Source organism: Misgurnus anguillicaudatus, chromosome 15, assembly GCF_027580225.2.
Source record: "Misgurnus anguillicaudatus chromosome 15, ASM2758022v2, whole genome shotgun sequence".
Classification (NCBI taxonomy): domain Eukaryota; kingdom Metazoa; phylum Chordata; class Actinopteri; order Cypriniformes; family Cobitidae; genus Misgurnus; species Misgurnus anguillicaudatus.
The window spans coordinates 25039423-25067416 of record NC_073351.2 but is presented as its reverse complement, the minus strand read 5'-3'; the positions used below and the strand labels follow the sequence as shown (position 1 = coordinate 25067416).

Sequence of the window (27994 nt, the reverse complement as noted above, 5' to 3'; positions counted from 1 at the left end):
AAAATGTTTTACAGGACATCATGTTTATTATTTCCACAACTCCATGAAGTGAAATTATGCTTTCAATGGAAAAAAATCATTTTCTGTTTATAAAAAACAAAGAGATGTTTGGTCATTTGTATTGAAAGATGTTTATTCCGCTTTTAAAGCTCTATATGGCACCCAAACAAACACAATTGTACTTCTCATTCAGGTAATACAATATTATATTCACATTTACATTCTCTCTCTCTCTCTCTCTCTCTCTCTCTCTCTCTCTCTCTCTCTCTCTCTCTCTCTCTCTCTCTGTGGTTATTATTTAACAGCTGTAACATTATGAATTCACTCCTGGAAAATGATTTGCATTATAAGTCATTGGTTAGACATTTCAAAATAAACTTAAAACTGTACAATGCCCTTTTTACGTATACAATAGTTTCATCTAAAGAGTACATGTACATTATATAGGTATAAATATATGCATATTTAGTAATATACAGTTTTTTCATAATATACATAAATATACATTAATAATAGACTACATAATCATGTGAATTTAAATTATTGCACATCTCCCAAGGTATAGATACAGCTATAAGTCTTCAAGTATGTAGATGTCCCAAAACACATCTTGAGGACAACAATACTTAATACTTCCAAAAAGAGGTCCAGGATTATTAACTTAAACAGTCTTAGTCCTCTTTCCCTCTTGATATATTCTCTGTGTCCTCCTCTGTCATCGTTTGGCAGGTAGAGTAGGCAGTGGGCGTGTCCTTGGTTGTTCCCTCGTTCCACCAGCAGAGGACACATCTGTACTGCACAAGAGACAGAAAGTCAAGTCCCAAACGGTCCATTAGAATGACAAGATTGCTAAACACACACAGAGCATTGACCACCTATGTCCTCTCGTACTGCCTTAGACCCAAACAAGACTTTTTTTAAAAAAAAAAACATCAAATTTTCTCCCAACTGATGGGGAGTCCTCCTTATCCCACAAGCACTCATTCTCTCCAAGCGACCTGAATCCTTCTCTGGCCCATTCATCAAGCACATGATAGAGAGAAGGATGATCCAGTTGCTTGGACTTGTTGTTGTTGTTTCAACACCTTTGTGCCTGAGGAGAGTACACTAACGTTCAGCATAGATGTTTCAGTAGTATTTCACTGAGTAAAGTGAGCCAAATGCTCTGGACAAACCACAGAAGTGCATCAAGTCCCTTTTCGGGTGCCTCGCCTTTTAAGGTTTTGGAGCAAGGCCAGCTTTAGACGGCCTTCGTCGAAAGTTGGGTGGGTTGGTGGGAGCGACCGCCTTCGTCGACGACCGTAGCCCTTAGAGCCGATCTTGTCAGGGGGGGCGTTGTTCATCTTGGTCCGCATTATGTGCAACAGGTGGGCGAGCTCGTGCACGGAGCAGGTGGCAAGGTTACAGCCCGCCTTTTCGATTCTTTTTACCGAGTAGGCTGGTTCTGTTCTCTTTGACCTTAAACTCCTGGAGAGAGAAATAGAAACACATTCATGTCTGTTCTGGATTTCTCTGATATGGATGTTTGGTTTGATTGATTGATTTATTATAGCCTTTCTGTTTACTCAATGAATGTGACTGGATGTTTTGCTCACCTGTGCTGTGGTACGTATGACTCCGTATCACTGTTCTGTTCAAGAGGCGGAGACGTTGAGTCATCCTCGTGCAAAAGTGACGCACTGCGAACTTCTCTCCACACCTCACCCTGAAGCCAATCACTAAGCCTAAGAGACCCATAAGGTTTACATTTTTACCTTTATGCATTTAGTCAAAATGACTCACAAGTGGGTTCAAGCTATACATGTTCCCTAGATTTAACATCGCCAGTTTGAGTGTAAATCATCAGCTTACCTTTTTAAATCATCTCTATTTAGAGGGTTGGCTCTTGTAGAAGGTAGAAGCGTAGAAAGCACACAACAAAGGAAAGCGTTTTGAAGCACCAAGTTCATTGTGAACAAAACCTGTGGAAGAAAGTTGAAAGATGTTTTTAACCATATAAAATGCATGCTTAGGTTAAACCTTTCCAAAAATGGTCCATTCCTCGAAAAGGACATCTTATGATTTTCTCATACAAATTTCCAAAACCAGGATATTAATGTTCTTGTTGGACCCCATACTGGTCACTTATTTAAAGTAAAAATTTGCTCAAGCACGCAACAGTCCATAAGCAAGTCTCATCATTGTGTGGAGCTTGTAGAAACAAGTGCACACTTGGTGCTGTGCTGCTCTATTGGAGTGCATCAGGACTGCCTTGGTGCAAAGTTAGACCAACCAGAAAGTCAAACATCTAAGCATATTGTTACCTTGACCTTTGGGGTGACACCAAAATGAGCCACAGTTAACAACTAGTAGTAGCATTTCAAAAAAACATACCTGATAAATTCTGTAAACTCAAGAAATGTCCGCAATTTTGGGTAAGTCCAAGTAACGTCCAAATCTCAGTTATTTAAGGTTGAGTATTCAGCTGTGACACTTCTAATAGTCTGAGTTTCACAGAAAACCTGAGTGCTTTATATGCTTTACAGGGGGTGGGAGGGGGGCGGGAGTTGTCTTGAGTGATAGCAGCCACATCCTTGTTCTTAGTTTACGTGCCCTGTCCCTAGGGGATGGAATATAAACCCCTAGAGAAATGATTTCTTGAACATTCCTGTAATATCTTTTTTAATTATAGGTGACACCATTTCTTATCATTCTCATATCTTCTGTTTCACAGAGCAAAAGGTTTTGAACTGTAGATGGACAAAGTCAGAATTTGTCAGGCAAATATGCTCCGGTATCAGACTTGTAAACATTTGATGATTAACTTTCTGCAAAGCATCTGGAATGCACATCTAATTGATGATCGAGAGTTTATTTCAAAATGATGTGAGTATAAGATGTTGTCATTGGGATAATGGCTCAACAATCACTTGTGCATTCCAACCACCTACACATTTTGGTAACAAGTTAGGAATGTGGAATTAATGATTTCTATATCGAGAACAACTAATCTGATACCAGATGACTTGTCAAAATAATTTGTGAAAGAAATGAGACAAACAGTCAGAGAAGTTTATTTTTTGGAGATATATATTCCACATTTTAGGATAATAATAAACTCTGGAATAACACAAATGTAACTAGGAATTATATTTTGACTAAAAACATCCAAATTAAATTAAAACTGTATGTGACCCATGTATATTATAATTCAGGATAATTTTTACTGTTTTCTACATAAATCACCCTACATAATTTAAAAAACATTATGTGAAAATATAACCTTGATAAATTTAATATTGATTAAGCAAAAATTATAATCAAAGTTTGATGCTCCAAATCTATTAATGATTATGAGACTTTAGCTTGGATTTCACAGCCAGGTCACAAATTTGAGCATTGTATTAAGCATTGTATTACTTTTTTTAAGGTAAGTGGTTGCAATCAATTTATTTAAGCTACAATTAAACAAAAACAATTAGTAAAATAAAATAAAATAAAAAACTTTTGTTTAAATGTAACTTAAATAAATTGATTGCAACCACCTACCTTAAAAAATTGAGTAAATTGAATGAATATTTTTTTTCAGTGTTCTGTCTCACCTAGGGATGATTTTCAAACTAAAAAAATTATTCATTCAATTTACTCAATTTTTTAAGGTAAGTGGTTGCAATCAATTTATTTAAGCTACATGGAAACCAAAAAAGATTAGTAAAGTAAAATAAAATAAAAAACTCTTGTTTAAATGTAGCTTAAATAAATTGATTGCAACCACTTACCTTAAAAAATTGAGTAAATTGAATGAATCATTTATTTCAGTAAACAATATTGAAAGAATTTTCATCTTTTATGGGCTTTTATTGGCTGCTTTTTATTCATCATTTGGTCCAAGTCACCCATTTTTAATAAAACTTCAGAAATTTGTTGCACAATTATATTTTTGTCTACAATGTAATTTCTAACATTTTAAGTTTATAAATTCAGATTAAATAATTTTAATATTATGAGAAACATTTCAGTCAACTAAAATCAAAATTCAAAACTTCTATTCTATTCTATTCTATTCTATTCTATTCTATTCTATTCTATTCTATATTTAATAATAACAAGATGTGTCACTGTGATTGATATGAATGGGGCAAAAACACAGCGGTCAGAACAGTAAAAAGAGACAATCGATCGCCAACCGTGAATCCTCTGGGAGAGAACTTTGCGCATAATCAACCGTTTTTGATGGCGGAGGGATGCGACTTCCTTAAAAGGAAGTCTAGTCTAGTCCAGTCTAGTCTAGTCTCTTCTGTACCATATTATACTATACTATACTATTACTCTTGAAGTTTAAGGTATTTTTTAATAAACTCAGATCTAATTATATTTTAAACTAAATTAAATAAATTATTAATTTAACTAATAAATCAAATCTCATATTGCCAATATTCACTATAGTGTTACTAAAATTATCTATGGGTTCTACACAGTTGCAGCATGCCAATTTTCTCTGCGCTCTGTCTGGTTTTCAATGCACTGTTCCAGCACATTAGACAAGCTAGAATTGCAAATAGACTGTGTGACTATGGTAACATCACGTGAAGTGTCTGGTAAAACTGCTGGAAATGTGCCCGTCAACAGAAGATATGGTTTGTACATGCTCAGGAAAGACAACATTACTTTTACAAGCTTCCTTTCGAGTCGATTAACGCCCAGTTCTATATTTAAGTCCGAGCAAAGCGTCAGACGCCTCGTCGCCTTTATCTGAAGAACAGTTTTGAATTTTACAATGACACTGTGCGAGTGTTTTAAAGTGATAAACTATGATGTCTTAAAAACATCGACTATCTGCTGTGTTCCAGCTGAGATCCCTCTGTAGTCAGTAAACAGCAGTGTAGTTGCCAGTTTCTTTTATAATTTTTTATGGCTTACAAGTTAACTTTGAATTGAGTTTCATTATTTGTCAGACTTTATTTCAATATTGTCAGCTTCATATATGTTGATGAATGAATAACAGTAGAGCAGCTGTGATGCGTTTCTTGTGTTTTGGCAATAGAGCGATAACCTTTATGTTCCTCGTATCTGTACATAACAGCTGTTAAATGTGGCTGCAACAGGTTGAAACCAGACTCGGTTATATCTGTGCTTTAGTAAAGACTGGAGGAAAAAAGAGTGTGATGCTCTTCCAAGCAGATGGGGCAAGTCCCCTTGAGGCCTTGTTATTGCAACATCATCAAATCGATGAATACAGACAGCCACAAATTATTTTAAGCCTCAACAAGAGGATCTCCTCCATGAAAATGACACATCTTATCATATCGTCGTGTCATAACATACCTGCCCTCCTGTTTTCACTTGCCAAGTAATGCATCGTTAAACCACAATGATATTCGATCTAAATGCACTTTTTTGTTATTTATTATTGTCATTTTGTGCATATGTGAAAGGCAGTTTTGTACAGTGACATCGAATCTAAGGGCATGTGTTACTTATTTGTTAGTTTTAATGATCTCTGCATCCACAATAATGTAACCCATCACAGACTGATCCAACAGATTTGATTCAAAACAAGAGGGTCGTGTCTTTTATACCATCGGTCTGTGTATTTCGTGTTTAGAAGGAAAGCACAAGCAGATTTAGGTGGTGCTGTTACATAAACTATTGTGTCATGAAAGCATTTTATGTGCCGGTGTCCGCTGTGGGCCTGTTATAGTTTGGTGTTCATTTTTCTACGAGTAGTTTCTGGAATCATTCAACTTTAAGTTTAAGACCCACTTAAGTTTATTTTCAATGGCATCTGAACATAAGGTCAAATGAGGCAAGAAATTACGTTGTTAAATTTTTATCTCCTATTAAAAGCATTAGTTCCTGAACACCTTTTTTGATCGATTTTAGGGTTTCTTTTTCGATTGCTTAACGTTTCAAGAACAAGAGCTTACGTACTTACATATATAAAAATAACTTCTAAGTGCCAGGTTTTCTTGGGAAAACAAGTGCGGGTAGCTCAAGCCTACCCTTGTATTTAACAGAAGAGTCTTACCAGAACTGTGGATGATTCAACATCTTGTTTCTAACTAAAATAAGCCAGAAGCATTTCAGTTAATTAACATTCTAGGAAGCATCACCTGTTAGGTGAAAGTATGCTGACCTTCACAGCTTCCTGTATAAAATGTCGGATAACTTTACACTCATCATTGACGTTTGGCTGTTCGTGCACCTGATAATCCATGTCTGTCCTCTGTTTTGTGTTTTAGTCATTTCATCACTTCAATCCTAAGGCATTTTCGTTCTCTGGAACCACTTATATTAAATCTGCCATGGCATATCTGTAGCTATTATTGTCTGGATTTTTATTAATCACAGTTGTTGGTATTTCGCAGTTTTTATTGGTCAGTCGTTTTCCTTATCTGATTTAAGGTAAGAGGCTGTGGATTCTGACAAAATCGCTTATGCGTCAAACCGAATGTGGAGTGAAATATTAGGCTTAGGAATGAATTCCTTAAGTAATGCTTCTTGGAAATGCAAACATGCTCCCCCGGGGATAGAGGTCATGCATCTGTCCTCATCACAAACTTTCGTCTGTCTGTGTTCTTAGCTGTTTTGTGTGTTCACTTGTGACGTTTAGGTTATATCTCTTTCCGTCTTATCTACATTTCACATTTATCTTTACAAAAGAGAAGAGAGTGGTAACGCTAAGGGTTCGATCCCAGGGACTGCATGAATTGATAAAATATATACAATGTTTGTTGCTTTGTGTTAAATATCATCAAGGACTGTTATTGTTATTTCATACAGATTTATTATAAATCACACAAATGAGCTTTATATTTTATCTGTCGGCTTGTTTTATAGACACCGCACCACAAGTAACTTTTAATGTTTTTTTTTTTTCATAACAGCATTCTCCTGGTCCAGAGGAAACCAGGTCCACCTAGAGGTCCACCTTCTAAATGCACAATAGGCGTTGCTTTAACTCCCACTGAATGCAGCAAGGTAAGCAAATGACGTAAAAATGAGGTTGCAGAGAAAGCCTATACAATGGATGTTATGAAGCAAAGATGGCAAACTAAATGAGGACACAACACTATTATTTCACCTGTTCATTGAGCATTTACTAGAATGCTGGTAACTGGAACACCATGTGACTTTCTCTGAAATTACTGTACAGTACAACTTTCCACTGTATGTTTAAAAACTGGGTGAATGATTATATGAATAACACAAAGCTCCTCTTTATAGTCACAATGCAGTGGTTACCTAATATTTTGTACAATAAGGTGGTATTTGTTAACATTAGTTATTGCATTAGCTAACTTGAACAAACAGTGAACAATACTTCTACTTTTATTAATAATGTTAATGAGTTTGTGTTCATACTAATACATTTTTAAGATTAAAAGTTGTAACTGTTAACAATAGTTATGCATAATGAACTAACATGAGCAATTGCATTAACTAACATTAACAAAGATAGATAAATGCTGAAAACTATGGTATTGTTAGATCTTGTTAGCTAATGCATTTACTAATGTTAACAAATACAACCTTTATTATAAAATGTTACCTGTTTCAGAAATTAGATTTTTCATTTATGTTATTTGTGTGCTTTCCTAATATAAGTAGGTGTCTGTTATTTATCTAAATAACCTTATATTATTCTTTATTAATAAAATAATAATTATTATTATTATTGTTATTATTATGTCATCGTTGTACTTAAGATGCTTTAAACATGACGCTTAAAAAATGTTGCAATTTCAAGAATTCAGGGAGGTCTATCATAAAGTTTCCTCACAAACTAATGATATCTGATTTTCAGAACATATGAAAGGGAAAGTTACAACAGGGTTCAGTGTTTTTTTAACTCTTGTAAGATAAAAAGCCCCCCAAAAATACATTTACAAAAACCTCTTATCTTCATACCTAACATTTAGGGTTATGTTGGGGTTACTTGAAAAATTCCCAGTCTTACGCAAGTGTAACAACCAAACTTTAAGGTTGATCAGCATCTCATCTGTACTTCATATCGCCTTCAATCAAATGCTTGTGTTATTTCAATACAAAATCCAATTCGAAACAGCAAGACATAATGGCTGCAAAATGCTTCCAGCAAAAGCATGTTATTGGAAAGCTCTGATCCACTGTAAATCATGATATGTGCACCATATAAATGACAGCATCACTTCAACTATAAAAGAAGGGCAACATATGTGAGAAAAGGTGTATAAATGGATTTACTCATGTTATACCAGATGGGCTAGATTTATTTCAGAGCATTACTTCTACTTTAAAATTAAAATAATCTACCTAAAACCACTGTACACTTGTATGTTCTCTAAAGTCACACCAAATTAGTAAGGTACTTAAATTGTTTGTAAAACTATTAACCAATGAAATGAATTACATAATTTACTACCTATATGTCTGCATGAACCAGACATTGTGATAAACTTCACATTAGTACTGTGTTGTGTTTTTGAGTAAAAATGCACTCATTAAATAAAAAATGAAGATTAGCTCGTTTCCTCCTCGTTGTGAATTTGATTGGCTATAGAAAATTAGGTGTTTTATACAAAAATGGAGCTGGCAAACTCTTCCCAAACTGACTGACATCATCTAAGAATAAACCAATTTTTATTCATGTGGAATTTCCTTAAATGTTATTATTCAATTTAATTCTAATTTAAATCTATAGCGCTTTTACAATTTTGCATTGTTGCAAAGTAGCTTAATACAAAGCAATACAGGCATAAAAATAGAGTCTTATGAAAGAGATGTATGAAGAGATGCCAGTTTTTTTTTTTAATTACCGCCAAAATCAGTATTGTATCTGGTCAGTATTGAAAAGTAAATTCTTAATTTTACACAAAATCCAATAGCCGCCGTGTTACTCTGCAATAAATCCGCTTTACAAATCACAAGGCATCATTCCACGCATTGTAAACTTTGAATACACACAGAATTCTAGTTTTCCTCATCATGTACTTCGTGATTAACAAATAAACAAAAACAAAATAATAATTTGATGGCATTGATAAACCTGTGGTGGTTTTCTGTGGCGGGAAGGAAACGTACTGTAAGCCAACAAAATCAAATAATTAACTTGAGAGGCACCCGGGCTAAGGAAAAATGCAGACTGTTGCTTTTTCTCATACAACAGCATCAAGCTTCTGTCATGCTAACACACTGACCCCAGAGGATCTTATGAAAAAAATATTTTACGCGAAGTCGACAAAAATTGAGCTGGATCAAAACATTTTACAGCTGATCGGTGTCAATAATAAATTAATATAACGTGGCAAAGATGAATGGACATTTGGAAGTTTAATGTAAGGGAAATGTTTTTTTTTTTGGACATTCTGTGATCTAATATGATGATTTCATATTCTTGTTCATGAGGACAGTTGTAATTGCATTAACAAGATGACCTGTTGAATTCATTTTGGAAGTGATGATTGATTGAATGTATTTTTGGTCCAGTGGCTATTTATGGTATTAGTATTAAAATTGACCAAGTTCAGAGGCTGTCATATGTTGATCAACTTACTTTGTTAATTAAAAAAAAACTTTATTTTTGCATTTTGCGGGAAAAAATAATCAGTTTTTATAATAAATCTTTGAAAATCAAATTATGAATTTAAATTTTTAATGTTATTATAACCTAAAGATGCTATGTGAAAGTTTGTGACAAAAAATAGTGGTTTTCATCTTGTCACTTTCTTGGTACAGAAAACACATTTTTACCCAAATTAGTCAAAATGGATTTATTGCATTTTGTAGCCAAATTCTTCATGTTATTATGAAAAAATACTGCGTAAACAATCAGAACATTAAATTTGTAGTGCTTTCAAACAAGCCAATGTAGTATTTTTTTTCATTAAATATTATATGCGCAGTTCCAACAGTAAAAATAGTTGGAATAGGATTGTTATATTTTTATCAAATTATTGATTTAAATTTCAAAAACATTTAAAAAAAATATTGACTAGGTTACCTGGCATTGTTACCATTTTGGGGTGCAGGTACTTTAAATTGCATTTATCTCCTGGAATGTAAGGAATTCTGCCATTTGTGATTGGCCACAAACATCTATGTTCAAACATTCCTAACTTCTGAGCATGAAATATGAATTAAGCCCCACAGAGAACACCTGATGGACCATCTGCACAGTGGACATCCTGCACGGTCCAGAAATAGCTTCATCAGAACTTATAATCAAAACAGAAACATGGCATTTATCTGTTTATCTCTTGTTTTATGAAATTATGATTTCTGCTAATTTGTTCAAAACATAAATGATTGATACTTCCTTTTAAGGCACCAGGGAGTGGTTTCAAACACGCTTTGTAAAGATGACATTCGTGCAAACGAATTATTTTTAGCAGAGTTGTCATCAAACTTCATAATCTGCTTCGTGTTAACTGTCCCTGCACTTTTCTTCATTCTTAATCTGTGACCGCATTCCATATTCACATCTTGACTTAATCCAGTTTGGTCCTTTATTTATGGTCCATGACAGAATCCAGTTCCACAGATGAATTTTGACTCAGCACTTCAGAATTTCAATAAGCATTGTCACTTGGGGATGAAATTAGCCTGTTAGGTTCAAACGGTTACGCTAAGAGTATAAATAGTCAGAATTATTTACGTCTCCGATTTAGTCCGGACAAGTTTTTTTTTAATATCGTATCTTAGTTCTTTAATGTGACAGTAATAAGATTTGTACACAAACTAAATTACATTGCGGTGAAATGAAGCTTAACGTTGTGCAAACTTTAGGCAGGTTATGTTTATGTTGGAAAGCTTTGCAGGATATAAAATATCAAATTCAGCCACAAACACGGATGCATTTTAGAATTGATACATTTATAATTGTTTGTTTAAACAATATATAATCTACGTTCACTTTTTATCATCTTACAGCCCTCGAAAAGATATCAATGAAAGTAATGTCAGATTCATTTTTTTAGACAGCATAGGAATTTGTCCACATATTTCTACGTTGTTGATTTTTAATTAAATATGGATTTTTGATTAGAAAAGATTTGTGGTTTTTCCATCCTCAAATGTGACTGGCTTTGAATTGTTTCATTTATAGAGTCAGGTGGGGTCATCTTGTAATTAAAAACCTGCGTTGCACATGTACGTATTAAATATAAAACATGTGCTTAGTGGCTATTTCAGTCATTACACTAATATGCTATGATTGCTTTGAAATGCATGACTTAGCTGTTCTGTAGATGCATCTTGTTTATCCCCCAGATATTATTTGGCTGAAATGATACAGCAGATACTGTTCGAACATGTGTGTCCAATCAAAATGATCTAGTTTGCATGGAATGTGTGGCATTTATAGTGACTCTGGTGTCAGAAGTCAAATAAACGGCAAGCTGTTGCGCCGAATGTATTTAACTCTTGCTTTTTAGCTATAATGGTGCATATAGTACAGTGATAACACCATGATCAATAAAAAAGATAAATATTTACACAATAATAAGAGAGCATATAAGTAGACAATAATCAATAAAGTGCATAATGTATTGTTGTAAAATGCTTAATATGAAAATTGCAGGTGTGCAGTGAGAAAATATAACAACTAGTAACTAATATGAATGAAATATAACCTCTATTATGGTTTTATATTTGCATTACAGTTATATACCACAGACAGATAAGTTTAGTGCAAACCCATGATTTTGCCATTGCTGATGTCATTTCCTACCAAATGCTTTACAAAAACAAAATTTTTACAGGTGTATTGTTTGTTTCACACTATTGCTATGGATCTATTGCTTGGAAATCTTGGTGTGTTGATTCAACATGTTGCTGTAATTACAAGTTTGGTTGTAAATCGACAGCGTAAGTAAAAGCAGCATATAGCCTGCAGCACTAAGACAAAGGGGAACCATTTCTCCTGCGCTGATGAAGGGAAGCCGCTAGATTTGTGCCTTTTTATGACATTGTGCAAGAGATAAGCACTGCTTGGAGTGAGTGCCAAGTTAAGACACAAGACCTTTTAATCATCTCCAGCCTGGCAAACTTTGATGGCAGTGTCACAACATCATAGCAAATTGTTCATATTTTACGAGGTAATTTGTACCTCTAAATTCATTTTGCATGATTTGCTTTTACCCCTGTGATGTTGGGGTTAGGGGTGGGTATCAATTGAGTTTTTCTATCAATTTTACTCATTTATTTTATGCAAATCAGCCGACTCTTAATGCGTACAAATTTCTGTGTTGTCATCTTTGAAGCACCCTTACATGTTTACATGGGCGTAGATCCCTGCACTTTTCATCTCGCTGTCACCATTTTTTATTTATTTTTTGTTATTGAGTGAAGTAACATTAAAACAACCCAATCACAAGTGAGCAAATATCTTTTATGCACGCACGTCTGTTTGAGCTTCAAAAGAGCAAAGAACTGTTACTTGCCCGATCAGGCCAGTGCTGCGTCGTCACAAATGATTATTTCACATGCTTTAAGTCACTGACAATTTAAACATTTTAGTGAAAGAAGACACAAAACAGACTTGGGCTACTCACATGCTGTCTGAGAATGTTTGCACAAATTTTTAATGCTGGAAGTATGTTTGGTCAGGAATACAATGTAAACCTGCTATGAATGCCAATTTGCTTATCACAGCACATAACTGTTGTTTCTAAATGAAGCAGCATGACTATTTAAAAGAAAACCCCACCGTGTTTCAATATTTTACTATATGTTCTTACCTCAGCTTAGACTAATTAATACATACCTATCTTTTTTCAATACGTGCACTTAAAGGACAAGTTCGGTATTTTACACTTAAAGCCCTGTTTTCAGATTGTTTATGAATAAATAGAACGGTTTTGACTGAAATTTGGACATATGATGCTGGCCCGAGAATTTTCGGTTTCTGTTGTATCACATCCCAACTCTACAATGGCTGTATAGGTGCACTGGAACCATCCTTCCCAAAATGCACCAAACCCCCGTTTACAAAGACGTGAAACTCACTGAGTGGTCAGGGGTGTTCACTGACATGCTCACACAAAAATCGCTGCAAAAGATTTCATTCCAACAGGTGTTTTAGCATTTGTTGTAAACTTGTGGACCTATTTTTCCAAACGCCTCACACCCGTATATTCTTCCGTTGAGAGCTTGAATAATAGACCCTCCAGCCCAGTTGGTGGCGATAATCCGCCTTTGCCAATTGCAAGAATACAAACAACGTTCCTGGCGCGGAGTAATACCGTACCTCACAGCACATCTAATACAAGTCAATGGAGTTGAACAAAATCTACGATAAAATCTGTTGGAAAGCATCTTTTGCAGCGATTTTTGTGTGAGCACATGGGCGGAAATCCCGGGGGGGTCGGGGGGACAGGACCCCCCCTATCTGAGGGTTGTCCCCCCTAAAATATCATTAGAATATGTGTATTGAAAATAATTTAATGATTTATAATACTTAAAATAGTTGTGTAAGAAGTGAAACAATACAAATGCAAATGGAGCAACAACAAAAAAATGTTTTAAACATTTTGATTCCCCCTCCCTTGCCTCACAGTGGTTTGGTCCACTGCCCACGCCCCTTTTACCTCACCACCACACATTCCGGTGGTAGAGAAGTGTACGGAGCCGACGCGTTAATCAGCTATATACAATACAACGTTTCCCATCACTTATCAGTTTATCCTCATATGTTTTAAAACTGGACTATTTTGACATCTAAACATGAACATATTTTGTTTTCTGAGAACAGAAGCAGATAAACGATCAAGAAAACATTTTTATGCATTCATGCAGAGGTGAGGCAGAGCTGAAAGTAACAAATTACATTTACTCACCTTGCTGTAACTGAGTTTTTTGTGTACTTTTACTTTGAGTAGTTTTTAAAATCTATACTTTACTTTTACTTAAGTATGTTTAAAGTATTGTAGGTTACTTCGCTACATGTTAAATCATATCCGTTACTGAGTAAAAATAAATAAAAAAGTAAGGTGATAAAGACGTGCCACGGTCGGATGATTGATTGATGGGCGGGGGAACACGCAAAAAGAACCATGGAGAGGGACGAGACAGGCGCGGGCTAATGCAGACCCTCAATTCAATTCTTACGAAAGAAACCCCTGGCCATTGACGCAAAGCGATTGTTTCATTCAGGTAGGGTTCATGCTCTTGAGTACGGAGTTTGAGAATTGCCGACCGGGTTTTAACCGCTAATTTGCACGATGCGTTTTTAATACATGCGCATTATCTTCCAAGGTCTAGCAGCTTCGCGTCAAGTCAAACAACTTAAGACCGTCCTCGAGAATGCTCAGATCATTAGACATTGCAGAGAGAGAGAGAGAGCGAGAGAGATAGATTGAAAGACAGGTACACAGGTCTGGGAGCTAATAAACGTGTAAAGGATGTATAGTGTATAGCCATGGCACTCATCTCATTATATGCTCATTTATGTATATAGTTTAATAACAATGTATGTTACCAGCAATACATCAATTACAACCTTCATATAATGATTGTATTTACTAGCTGCTGACCTCATATTATTTTTGCTTCAAAAGTGCATAACTCACCTGTAAAAATCATTAAATAATTCCATAAATGTTTCTTAGTTATAAAAAAGCTTTTTATTTTATTAACATTTGTTATTGCACTTTAATTGTAGAGATGTTTACAATTAAAAACATAGTTTGAGATGTATATATCCTTCCTTTGTGAACTATACTAGAAACCTCTCCCCGCTGTAAAAAAGTAACTCTTAAAATTAAAATGACTTTTTACTTGAGTAGATTTTTAGACCAGTAACTTTACTTTTACTTAAGTAAAATATTATTAAAGTAACTTTACTATTACTTAAGTAGAACATTTTATTAGCCTACTCTTTTCACCTCTGCATTCATATGTATTAAAATTAAATTTGCGTCTGTTCATAGAGAAAGAGAAACGTTTTCTATCTGTACCCATTTCCTTGCAAGTACAATTTTGCCTGTATTATTGGTGTCCCCTTCAAAAATTGTTCTTGAAAAATTTTATGTTTATTGTCCCCCCCAACATTTAGATGAGATTTTCGCCCCTGTTTGAGCATATCAGTGAACACCTCTGACCACTCGGTGAGTTTCACGTCTTTGTAAACGAAAGTTTAATGCATTTTAGGAAGGATTGTTCCAGTGCACCTATACACCCATTGTAGAGGTGGGAGGTGATACAACAAACACCCGAAAATTCTCGGGCCAGCATTATATATCCAAATTTCAGTCAAAACCGTTGTATTTCTTCATAAACAATCTGAAATCAGGGCTTTATGTGTAAAATACCGAACTTGTCCTTTAAACTTTGTACAGCGCACTGTGAATGTGTTAGCATTTAGCTTAGCCCCATTCATTAGGATCCAAACAGGGTTGAAATTAGAAGCCACCAAGCACTTCCATGTTTTCCCTATTTAACTCTTTCCCTGCCATTGACGAGTTATCTTGTCAATTAAGAGAAAACGCTTCCTTGCCAATGACGAGAATTTCCGGCTTTCCACAATACCGCTATTATCCACCAGGTGGAACTTATACAACCCGGAAGTAAGAGAAAGAGAAAGAACTCTGTGTATGTTTTAAGGATCTCTTTGCATCTGATCTCTATCAAAAGTCCTTCACAAAAATGGAATTATCTCATTATCTCTATTTTTGTTTAAAAGCAGAGGGTCTGTTCTTTCATTTGATATATTGTATGTTTAGATATTTAAAGAAGAAAATTTTCTGGGAGGCATTAAACTTTTGTAAAAATCATGAAAAATGCTTGCGCTGGCTGCCAACTTTTTTAAAAAAATGCTGGAGTTGGAAGAGTTAAAGACATATTACATAAGTAGTTACACAAGTAAGTATGGTGACACAAAATAAAACATGGTGATTTAGTTAAGCAAATAAAAAATGAGAACTATATTGTATGGCGGAAGAGCACTTAGTTTGCAGCACTTCGACCTCAGGCGCAGTAACATTATCACTCCTGACTACTCCCCATCTCGCTCAAACTTACGTCAATATTCTTCCGCCATACAATATAGTTCTCATTATTTATCCGCATAAAAATAGCAACGTTTTATTTTGTGCCACCAAACCTACTCATGTAAGTATTCATGTAACAGTCTTTAAATGGGGAAAACATGGAAGTGTTTGGTGGCTTCTAAATTCATCCCTGTTTGGATCCTAAGGAGTGAATGGGGCTAGGCTAAATGCTAACACATTCACAATGCGCTGTACAAAGATTAAGTGCACGCATTGAAAAAAGATGGGTATGTATTAATTTGTCTAAATTGAGGTAAGAACGTAGTAAAACATTAAAAACGGTGGCGTTTTCCTTTAAAGTTTCAAGGTTTTTTGCCATTTGTACATGCACAGATAAGAGCAAAGCTCTTAGAATCAATAATAAAAAGGATGAGCAATCATATAATAATAATGTCAGAATTGTCAGGGCTTTCTCCAAATAAATTAAACACTAAAACAACAATAAAATGCCACTATAAAAATCAAAGAAGATACACACTTATTCACTTAGTCTACTTTCATTCATAAAAATAGCGATAAGAGACAAGAGATAAGAAAAAAGTTTTATATATATAAACTTAAAGGACACAGGGGTTCTTTATATATATATATATATATATATATATATATATATATATATACTTTTTTTTTATATATATACTTAAGTTGCTTGATTGTTGTAATTTAAAAGATTTACTGCTTAAATTATGCAAGTTTTTAGCTGTAATTCAGTTATATTTACTAACCCCTATCTCTTCTATGTTGTCCCCCTTTTCTAGCTACAGCTCCTAGCTATACTTGTAAACAGCACTTTATCTTATTTCTTTCTTTAACATTCTGTGTGCCTGACCACTTTGTTTCCATGGTAACTCACTAACACATGCACAGACAAACAGCAACAGCATCATGAGCAGTAACTGTAATACCTGCAGACCCCAATCTCAAACTGGAAGCGTGGGTGTCATGTTACTCGAGTTTTGTAAACCGGGATATGGCAAAATACAAATATTTGTGTATTGTTAATCTAGCAACAGTGACAGAAACCTGACAAACAATCATGACAGCTGACTCATAAACCGCTGACTGAATTTTTCACAGTAATAATGTGATAAATATACTAACAGCTGTAATCAACTGCTATTTTTAAGGTCCCTTCGGTAGATGTGGGAATACAGCTGTGAATGACAGCACGCAAACATGGGACAGTAAGAACAACTGACACCCCGTACGATACCCTCTGGTTTGAATTAGACCTTCATTCCATCGGGTCTAAGGGGTATCGTAAAAACAATTTATATTTTGCCAGAAATAGTCCAGAGAATGTTATCTGTCTGTTGGGCTGTCTCTGGAAACATTTGTAGTGATGCTTAAAACGCTGTCTTTTTCGATTCTGGTGTTTTACGATTACGTGGCTGGATTCCGGGTAAACATGCAGGAAGAAATCGGCAGTATCTCTTCACCTCTGGTGTATTTTGTAACGTTTTTTAATAATGAGGTAAGGGCCATGTGAGTTAAGCGCCCATTCTGTAGGCCTATATAAATGTTCTGTAGATTCCAATTTGTCAGTTTATCCAACAAGGCATTCAGTTATCAGTTGCACAACAGTTTCGGTCACACATTGTCAGGAAAATATTGTCAAAATATGTACCCCAAGCCCTTTTTTAAGAATTTTGTTAAGTTGGAAATCTCATATCCCTCCATCTGTGTCGTCCTGACTGGAAGACGTAATGTGTTTTTTATTTTTTATTAAAAAAAGATTCACACTTGGGGGATCTGCAGATGGGTTCTATATTAAATGGGATGCATTTTGTCATACTTCAAAAATTTGAAAGAATTACCTAGTGGTTAGTGGGGTTCTCCTTTATTTCTCCTTAATTTATTTATTTTCTCCCCCCACTAGTTTAGCAATGCTATACAGCGGGTGAAATAAGTATTGAACACGACACCATTTTTTCACAGTACATATATTTCCAAAGGTGCTATTGACATGAAATTTTCACCAGATGAAGTTATCTATACATAGAAAAAACTTAAACAAATTAGTTCCGAAATTAAGTTATGTGTATTAATGTGAAATGACACATGGAAAAATTATTGAACACATAAAGAAAGGGAGCTGCAAAAAGGCATGGAAAGCCAAAACAACAGCTGAAAACAATAATTATAAAGCAATTCAGCCCCCTGCAAATTATTATCAGCTGGTTCAGTCCCAACTGATGGCTTACAAAAAGGTCTCATTGCCAAGGTGTCACACAAGACACATCACATGAAGAGCTGGCTCAAGAACTTCGCAACCTAATTGTTGCAAAACATAATGATGGCATTGGTTAGTAGGGCTGTAACGATTAATCGTGCATGTGCGCGTTTTCTCAATGAATGAATTTTAATGAATTACGGTAAAATCCCGGCACATCCGAATGGCAGGGTGCGCTCTCATGCAGAAACTCCCTTTGTGCCACAGAATTACAAACGCTATTCCAGGAAATGTCTACAGGAATATTTATATCGCTGTTCTTCAAATTGTTGCAGGTATTTTCATGATAATAAATAATATTTTGAATGATTTTTAATATAACGAGTGTTGCTTTTTTCAACCCAGTCTCACCCCATGGCGTCAATATTTGACGACACTTGACCATGCGTCAATATGTTGACGCGAAGGGTATACCTTTCGCGTCATTTTTTGACGAACTGGGGACTTCAATACTATTACGTCCGTTGCATTCTCTTTTCCTATTTTCTTACCATTTTCGCGTCGGTTTAGGGTTAGATTTACATAATGACATCCCTACCCAAACCTAACTCTAACCCCAACGCCAGGTGACAACTGTTTAATTTCGCGTACCTAACTCTAACCCCAACGCCAGGTGACAAGTGTTTAATTTCGCGTACATTGTTTAATTTTGCGTAATCTAACCCTAAACCGACGCGAAAATGGTTTGAAAATAGGAAAAGAGAATGCAACGGACGTAATAGTATTGAAGTCCCCAGTTCGTCAAAAAATGACGCGAAAGGTATACCCTCCGCGTCAACATATTGACGCATGGTCAAGTGTCGTCAAATATTGACGCCATGGGGTGAGACTGTGTTACTTTTTTAAATGCACGCTATAAACGACTCCGACTCATTATGATTTTAAATTGATAAGGACTTCCTACTGACCAAATGCCGTAGTACACGCACAAGCTGTGCATGAAACAAAGAATCGCAGCCTTGCGATTCAGAATTGATTTCAGACATTTTTATTGGGACACGCGATTTAATCGTTACTTGTGATGCAAAGTTCGATATATTTCTGCGAACCGGTTCTTTTTTGACAGTTCGGCTCATTGAACTGGTTCAAAAAGCAGATTCGCCGGTTTCTGACGTCACTACGCATTTATTTTCTAACTACTTGAATGAAACATTTAAATAAAGTCGTTTGTGTCAACACAATAAAACATTCAAATACAAATTTGTTTTTGTGAAGGAATAGCTGATTTATTGCCTTTCATTCACAAGGTAAAAATGTTTGTGGTCACAGTTTCAATCGTGGATCGTAAATGCCAGATACAACTGACCAGTTTTGACTAGCCTACAACCTGGATAAGATTCCTAAAAGTTTGGCACCTACAGCACACATTACAGACACTGATGCACAATTGCATATAAAAAATAAATAAACTTGTCTTTTAAAAGCATTGGTTTTCCTTAAAGGTGCAGTGTGTAATTTTTAGAAGGTTCTCTTGATAGAAATGCAAAATAATATACAAAACTATATTATCAGGGGTGTATAAAGATCTTTAATAATGAACCGTTATGTGTTTATTACCTTAGAACGAGACCTTTTTATCTACATACACCGGGGGTCCCCTTACATGGAAGTCGCCATTTTGTGCCACCATGTTTATATAGAAGCCCTTAACGGACAAATGTTTTTACTAAGTTGTGTCCAACAATGACATGTTTGTCCGGTGGCGGCTACCGTAGCTTCTCTAAGTGTGGGGTGAGCAGTGGACTAAGCCGTTGGTTGCAATTCGCAAACTCACCACTAGATGCCGGTAAAATTTACACACAGCACCTTTAAACTACTAAAATATGATTTGCATGCACAATAAATCTTACTAAAACTAAAGCTTTTTAATAAAACAAGCATATCAAGGAACAAATAAAACAAGAAAATTTGGGCATCATGCTTGTTCAAATCCTCGGTGATACACACGCAGTGTCAGCAACTCATTTGTCAGAATCGTCGTCAATCCTCGCCTCGGCAATCATCGACAAACTTTGACATTTCGGCTCATTCGGTTCTTTTTTAGTCCGCCGTGCTATTTCGGCTGTGCGTCTTGCATCATCAACCTGGAACCTATGCCGAAACTAAAGTTTGATTCAGTTCGATTTATGAACCGGCTCGACCGGTTACTTCCTGAGAACCGGCTCAAAAAAATGATTCGTTCAAGAACCTAACATCGCTATTGGTTATACGTGCATTTTTGGGCTTCTGGATGTTCCAGTAAGCACTCTTGGGGCCATAATACAGAAGTGGAAAGACAATCATTTCACCATAAATTTGCCTTGACTAGGTGCTCCTTGCAAGATTTCTGAGTGAAAAGAATAATCGGAAGAGTTGTCCAAGAGGCAAGGACCATTTGTGGAGAGCTTCAAAAAGAACCTCAATTAGCAGAGGTACTGTTGTCTCAAAGAAAACCACCACCATGGCCTATATGCACGCTCACCACGCACAAGACTCCATTGCACATGTTTAAGCTCGTTTAAAGTTTGAAAAAATCCAGTGAAATACTGAGAGAATATAGTGTGGTCAGATGAGAGCAAAATTGAACTGTTTGCATGCGGAGGAGAAATGGCACTGCACATCACCCTAAAAACAGCATACCAACAGTTAAGTCTGGTGGTGGGAACATCATGGTGTGGGGTTGCTTTTCAGCAAATGGTACCGGCAAACTTCACATAATTAAAGGAAGGATGAATGGGCAAATTTATGGTGAAAGGATTGTTTTTCCACTTCCGTATTATGGCCCCAAGAGTGCTCACTGGAACATTCAGAAGCTTAGAAATGCACCTATAACCAATGCCATCATTATGTTTTGCAACAATTAGGTTGCAAAGGTCTTGAGACAGCTCTTCATGAGATGTGTCTTGTGTGACACCTTGGCAATGAGACCTTTTTGTAAGCCATCAGTTGGGACTGAACCAGCTGATATTAATTTGCAGGGGGCTGGATTGCTTTTTAATTACTGATAGTTTTCAGCTGTTGTCTTGGCTTTCCCTGCTTTTTGCGCCTCCCTTTCTTTATGTGTTCAATACTTTCCCCTGTGTCATTTCACAGTATTACACATAACTTAATCTCTGACATTTTTTTGTTTTGGTTTCTTTGTATGGATGCATTACTTGGGTTGTTACCAACATCTGGTGAAAATTTCATGTCAGTAGTGAAAAATGGTGACGTGTTCCCTTTCGCCTTCAGAACTGCCTTAATTCTATGTGGTATTGATTCAACAAGGTGCTGAAAGCATTCTTTAGAAGTGTTGGCCCATATTGATAGGACAGCATCTTGCAGTTGATGGAGATTTGTGGGATACACATTCAGGGCACGAAGCTCCCATTTCACCACATCCCAAAGATGCTCTATTGGGTTGAGATCTGGTGACTGTGGGGGCCATTTTAGTACAGTGAACTCATTGTCATGTTCAAGAAACCAATTTGAAGTGATTCGAGCTTTGTGACATGGTGCATTATCCTGCTGGAAGTAGCCATCAGAGGATGGGTACATGGTGGTCATAAAGGAATGGACATGGTCAGAAACAATGCTCAGGTAGGCCGTGGCATTTAAACGATGCCCAATTGGCACTAAGGGGACGAAACTGTAGCAAGAAAACATCCTCCACACCATTACACCACCACCACCAGCCTGCACAGTGTCCGTTTATGCCAAATTCTGACTCTACCATCTGAATGTCTCAACAGAAATCGAGACTCATCAGATCAGGCAACATTTTCTAGTCTTCAACTGTCCAATTTTGCTGAGCTTGTGCAAATTGTAGCCTCTTTTTCCTATTTGTAGTGGAGATGAGTGCTACCCGGTGGGATTTTCTGCTGTTGTAGCCCATTCGCCACAGGTTGTGCGTGTTGTGGCTTCACAAATGCTTTGCTGCATACCTCGGTTGTAACAAGTGGTTATTTCAGTCAAAGTTGCTCTTCTATCAGCTTGAATCAGTCAGCCCATTCTCCTCTGACCTCTAGCATCAACAAGGCATTTTCCCCACAGGACTGCGGACTGGATGATTTTCCCTTTTCATACCATTCTTTCTAAACCCTAGAAATGGTTGTGCATGAAAATCCCAGTAACTGAGCAGATTGTAAAATACTCAGACCGGCCCGCCTGGCACCAACAACCATGCCACACTCAAAATCACCTTTCTTTCCCATTCTGACATTCAGTTTGGAGTTCAGGAGATTGTCTTGACCAGGACCACACCCCTAAAAGCATTGAAGCAACTGCCATGTGAGTGGTTGATTAGAAAATTGCATTAATGAGAAATTGAACAGGTGTTCCTAATAATCCTTTAGGTGAGTGTATGTATACATTATTCCAATAACAACCTGGTTTTAATCACCTTTACATGAAGGAACCCAATATCAATATCCTCCTATTGTGAAATAGCATTGGCTCTCAAGTGTCTCGTGACCCATTGCATCATTACGTAAGGTAAGAATGTGAAGCGCTATTGTTTGTCGTGACTGACTGCGTCATTCTCTAATGTTTTGGTTTATGTTTGGAATGAGATCTGACTGTGTGCATTACATTCATGGATTTCTTCATATACAGTGATCGTAAATGGATTCAGTTTGCAAGGTTTGCAATGCAAATTGTTTGTAATACTTTTATACTGTTGTTTTTTTGTCAATTTATGTAATAAATCCCTTTAATTGTACAGTACTTTTACTTGCGTGTTTTGTTTTATATGGTTGAGAACTGGTTGGGTTTAGGGTAAGGTTGGGGTTTAGATGCTCCAAAATATCTATAAAACCATACATGTTTATGAAACTATTTCTATATTTACAAATGCAGAAAATGAAATTCATCTAATCTAACGTAAAGGCAAAAAAACACATTAAAACATAACCACAGGTTGTAAAAGCTGCTTGACATTGTAATAAGATGCTTGCACCAACGAACTATTAGGTCGTTATTTTTGGAGGACAGTCTCATTAGTAAAAAGATGGAGCAGTTGCCATCATTGTAATGTTTGTTAAACATTTTCAGATCCAGCTAATCTAATTCACAACAGTCTACTGTAATCTCCCAAATAATGGCTTCGCCCCCACTGTCCAAAAGATAATTGCATTTGATTTACATTAGTTTAAAATTGATACCATAAACAAAATTGGAGTCTTAGAGAATCCTTCATGCCTGCATATTTTGTGTGTATGCAATTCAGTTGGAATGTAAATGTTTGATAGATTAGCGGCTGATAAGGGGACTCTACAAAGCCAATAGATTAACTTTTTAATTCTTCTTTTCTTTGCCTCTTATCTCCAATATGCAGGATTTTTGAAAGTGACTGTTATAACAAAAATTATAGCAAAAAAAAATAATTTTTTGGACTACTGCCTCTTTATCTTCCAACTTCTATAAATTGCTCTGAGATTTACATCATTACATTTTTAAGAGTCTGCACTGTGAGCTGTCAGATACAGACAGGTTTCGGCAGGCATAGCAATGATGTAATCAACGATGTTGTGTGTGTTACTGAGGAGGGGTGTAAAGTCGCTTTGAGCCAAATGTTTTTGCATGATGCATCATAATGACTAAATTGTTGGCTGTAGTAAAAGGTAAACAGGAAACAAAGATCAATTTGAGTGCATTTTTTCAGTTCCGATAGTCCGTAGGTCATCAACTTGCTTTGCCTCTGACCCCTGCAGATATTTCCCCAAATCAATCCAAGTTTTATTGCAAAATGGAAAATACAAGAATAAATCACATTTCCAAACTCTTTGAACCTGTGAGGCCGCAGACACATTTTTCCTATTTAGAGGCTCTTTCGAAGTCTCTCTGCATCCACAGTACAGCATCCATTCCAAGAGCGTTGCGTGTTGACTGCGAGTACCGCGCTCTGTTGTGTTCCTTGCTATTTCCTCCCATCAGACCACAGGCTTTTTTTTCTTCATTTGATTAATGCTGAGTTAATGACCCCCCATAGACCAGAGGAACAGGCACAAAAATGTTAAGCATCTTAAACCGTTGCAGCTTGTTTGCTCAAACTGTTTATGGGGCACAAGGACACGCTATAAACACAGAGTAAAGAGCGAGCAATGGAAAAGATTATGTTCGCTGTGGAATGCGCTGTAGAAAGTCATTTGCTTTGTTTGGAGAGAGATGTTTCATACGTTGATGAATTACTGTCCGGCACCCCATGGCTAATACGGGTGCAGTATTTTTTTCTCTTTTTTGGGCTTTTTGCTTTTTCTTATTTTCAGAGCCGCCTAGGGTTGGGTGAGATGTGGAAATGCATCTTTTTATTGCCTTAAAGCCATACATACTATGGGCTCTATCTTACACCCGGCGCAATGCGCGACGCAAGTGTCTTTTGCTAGTTTCCACCCCGCGCAATTATAATTTTCACGTTCAGCGCCGCGTTGTTTAAATAGCAAATGCATTTGCGCCCCCTTTTGCACCCATGGGTGTTCTGGTCTGAAAACGAGGTGTGTTCTGGCGCATTGTTGGCGCGTTGCTATTTTGAGGCAACTAAAATAGACTACGCCATTGACCAACAAAAACCAATATGCAACAAAAAGGCGCAATATGTTTTTTGATATTTAAAGAGCGCGTTAGTAATATGCGCCTATAAATGGAACGACAACGCAGGTTTGCTTATCACATACATAAATGTGCAGCAGCACAAAAACGCTTTTAAATATGAAAGATTAAAGGATTGAATGTAAAAGATTATTATTGAGTCTCTTGGACATAAATGAGGACCGATTATGAAACGTTAAAAGGCACAAAGAGCTGCTTCACCTGCAGCCTGGTAAGTAAATAAGTGCTTTGCTTTAAACAAATGCATCTGTTTTTAAATGTTTTTTTTAAAATGCTACCTCGCGGATTTGTTGTATATGATGACTCTGTACCTGTGGATATGGTGAGATGGGAAACATTTTTAAGTAATGCTAAAAAAAAATGTTGACGCTGTCCAAGTGCTGAAACTTGCGGAGGGCCGTTTGTAAATTCTTTATCTTCTGTTTGTTACAAATAAAGTATTTTTACAGTACAAACCTTTTCTTACATACTTGTAAATTATTTCGATGATATTGGATAGCCATACATTTAAAGCAATTAAAAGCCTGCTTTTTTACTTCCATGACTAAAAGAAAACGGGTTTTAAAGGTTTTAATAAAAAAATAACAATTTCAATACAAGTGAAGAACAACACAATTATTTAACATTAATCTTAAACTGGGGGTCTTCTTCCTCCGCTTAGTTTTTCAGTTTACAAAGTCCGTCATCTAAATAGGTATTAGACATAGCGTCAGCGCAAACTGGCTTTTAAAGGGGATGAGAGCTGAGACTCTCATTGGTTTATTGCACGTTACGCCCAAAATACTCCCATTACTCATAAAAATAGGACCTACCCTTTTCGACAAACCACAAACCATTTTTCCCGTCATTAAATTAGCAAAAGTGGATTCGGACACGCCCATTTAGACGTTGCGCTGTGCACTTTAGACAATGCGCTTAGATCGTTAAAATAGGGCCCTATATGTTGTTGGATCTAATTATATATGACTCTTAACATCCATTCAAAAAATGCACAGGGTCCATACATATTTCACATCACCTGCCAGAAAAAATGGCGCAGTACCCTTTCAAAAGTATACCTTTGCACCTAAAAAGTACATAATCTCATGCATAATCAGAGTTTACTGTTAAGGGATTGTCTTGCATGTATTTTGTGAACGTGAGTGTCTCTTTTATCATAAATGTTTTTGACGCGTGTGCAGCAGGCACTTATTTTGACGAAACATGTGATGCACATGGTTCACATGACACTCCGAACACACATTTTGAATTTGTGCCCCTTTGAAAGAGCAGTCACGAGCCGCCGCTGGATAAAGCTCTAAGATAGACATTCAATAAAGTGATATTTCATGTTAGTTAAACAACTGCAACTTGTTGTTATACATTATGTCAACTTATAACAAGTCAAAATTGAAAATAGTAGGTTGAATTGACTTCCATAACAAAGTTGTTTTAACTTGATGCTGCATTTTTTTACAGTGTACCCTGATCAGCCAAAAACAATTCAGGAGATAACTTTACAATGCATAGGTGTCAAGTGTTTTACATGGCTAGGCTACTGTACAAACATGCCCTTGCAAATGAACTCGATTTCTAGAGGACTCGCTGAGGATGGCACGTACACTTTGCTTTGCTGAAAGACAATATTAATGTGGAGGTTATAAGGATGCGTTTGATCACGTTTGACTGAATGCAACCCTAGCATGTTTGGGGGAGTGTGTGAAGAAGAGAGACTTTAATATGTGCTGCATTTTCAAATAGGACCATCTGTGTTTGTATCTACCCAATGCATTGTTCTGTTTGTCATGTTCCTGCTCCAAAAATCAGGTGTCGACAACAGCATATTGTACATATCTGGGTTTTACTAATCTCTTGTGTAACTTTACTTGCGTCTTAACTTCACACCTATACTGAATCGGATCCTATATTATTCTGTAAGGGTTTGATGTGTTTAAGCAGCAGTACTTGTCGCTGTATAGGGCTGGATGTTTTTTTTTGTTTGTTTATTAGGGCAGACTGAAAAGGTGTTCTTAATCCATTCTCTGAAGCGAATTTCATGGAAAACGACATTGCTTAAGGGCAAACTATAAAAAGTATGGGAGAGGTCAGGTTCAATTAAATATCATTAAAAAGAAAGGGATTTGGTGGGGAAAATGTTAAACTTTTGAATTATACATTTTGTTACTATCAGAATATATTTGAAGACCTCAGATGCAAAACCTCTGACAGGTTTTCTGTAAATGAGCATTTTTTATTAAGTTTAGGTTCAGTACACTCTAAAACAGTGGTGCACCAGGTTGCCCGCATGGAGTCTGTGAGTTGCCCGCCAAAGCACATTCTATTAATAGCCTTAAATTTAATATTTATTTATTACATATTTTTATATTAGATTGGCTTTTTTTATGCATGTTAACATTTTAAACATAATACATGATAAAACATATCAAATAAAATAAAATCAACCAGTAAAACAAAAAAGTTGGTATAACAAAAAGAAGAGTATATCAAAAAAAGTAGCCCTTGCTCACAAAAAGGTTGGAGACCTTTTTCCAACACAGCTTTGGGTCAAAAAGGGACGAACCAGGGTTGGGTTAAATTAACCCAGATAATGTTTATATTTGAATTAAAATAACCCAACATTTTGTGTTTAAACAACCCAGGATAGGTTAAATCAGAGGCATCATGCCCATTCAAATTGAGGGGGCACGTGCCCCCTCGGTTTTTTGATTCAAATGGATTTTGCATGCAACCTCAAAATCAAAGAAGCGTCCATTAATCTGTTACTTGTCTTTTAATCTGTTTAATATGCACAATATTATCAATTCTGTGATGCATCCTTGTCACTTTTCAGAGATTTTTGCCGTTTTTATAGTGTTTTGATCGTGTTACATTACTTTATTTTGGTGGCAGGCGCTGCAGTCAGCGCAGACGTCAGGGTCAGAGCGCGCTCACGAGCTTGGTGTTGCTGCTGCATTTGGCTATCTGAGGAATTAAAATGTAAGAAACACTCACAACACTTCCAAACTCCAGTACGGTATGTGCAGTTGACCTCCTCTGTGTAGAAAATGTATGGTTTAAAATGTGTTCACCAAAGACATTTTTAATGTAATATTCACATGTTGTGGTGTTTTAAGTTATAAAGCCCGGTTTATAGTCGTGCGTAAGTTCTACGCCGTAGCTACGTACCCCTCCCGTCAGGTGTAAAAACTGC

The 27994-nt window shown here is 36.3% G+C and overlaps 2 protein-coding genes across 3 annotated transcripts in view; one reads left to right on the top strand and one right to left on the bottom strand.

The window, feature by feature from the left end:
- Positions 1-27994, top strand: part of c15h11orf16 (chromosome 15 C11orf16 homolog) — a 94459-nt gene that overhangs the window by 1222 nt on the left and 65243 nt on the right. Inside the window, exon 2 of the mRNA XM_055173914.2 lies at positions 6867-6960. Coding sequence (XP_055029889.2) covers positions 6951-6960 — 10 coding nt within the window. The 5' untranslated portion in view covers positions 6867-6950. The remainder of the gene's footprint in view (positions 1-6866; positions 6961-27994) is intronic.
- Positions 116-2492, bottom strand: admb (adrenomedullin b). Of its 2 annotated transcripts, XM_055173925.2 has the most exons (6): positions 2374-2492; positions 1852-1961; positions 1596-1724; positions 1213-1467; positions 876-1093; positions 116-789 (listed from the first exon to the last, which is right to left on the bottom strand). In XM_055173925.2, exons 2-6 carry the CDS (start codon positions 1947-1949, stop codon positions 716-718), a joined length of 774 nt encoding a protein of 257 aa, XP_055029900.2. In that variant the 5' UTR covers positions 1950-1961; positions 2374-2492; the 3' UTR covers positions 116-715. The 2 variants fall into 2 exon arrangements, with proteins under 2 accessions (XP_055029900.2, XP_055029901.2); XM_055173926.2 differs by lacking the exon at positions 876-1093.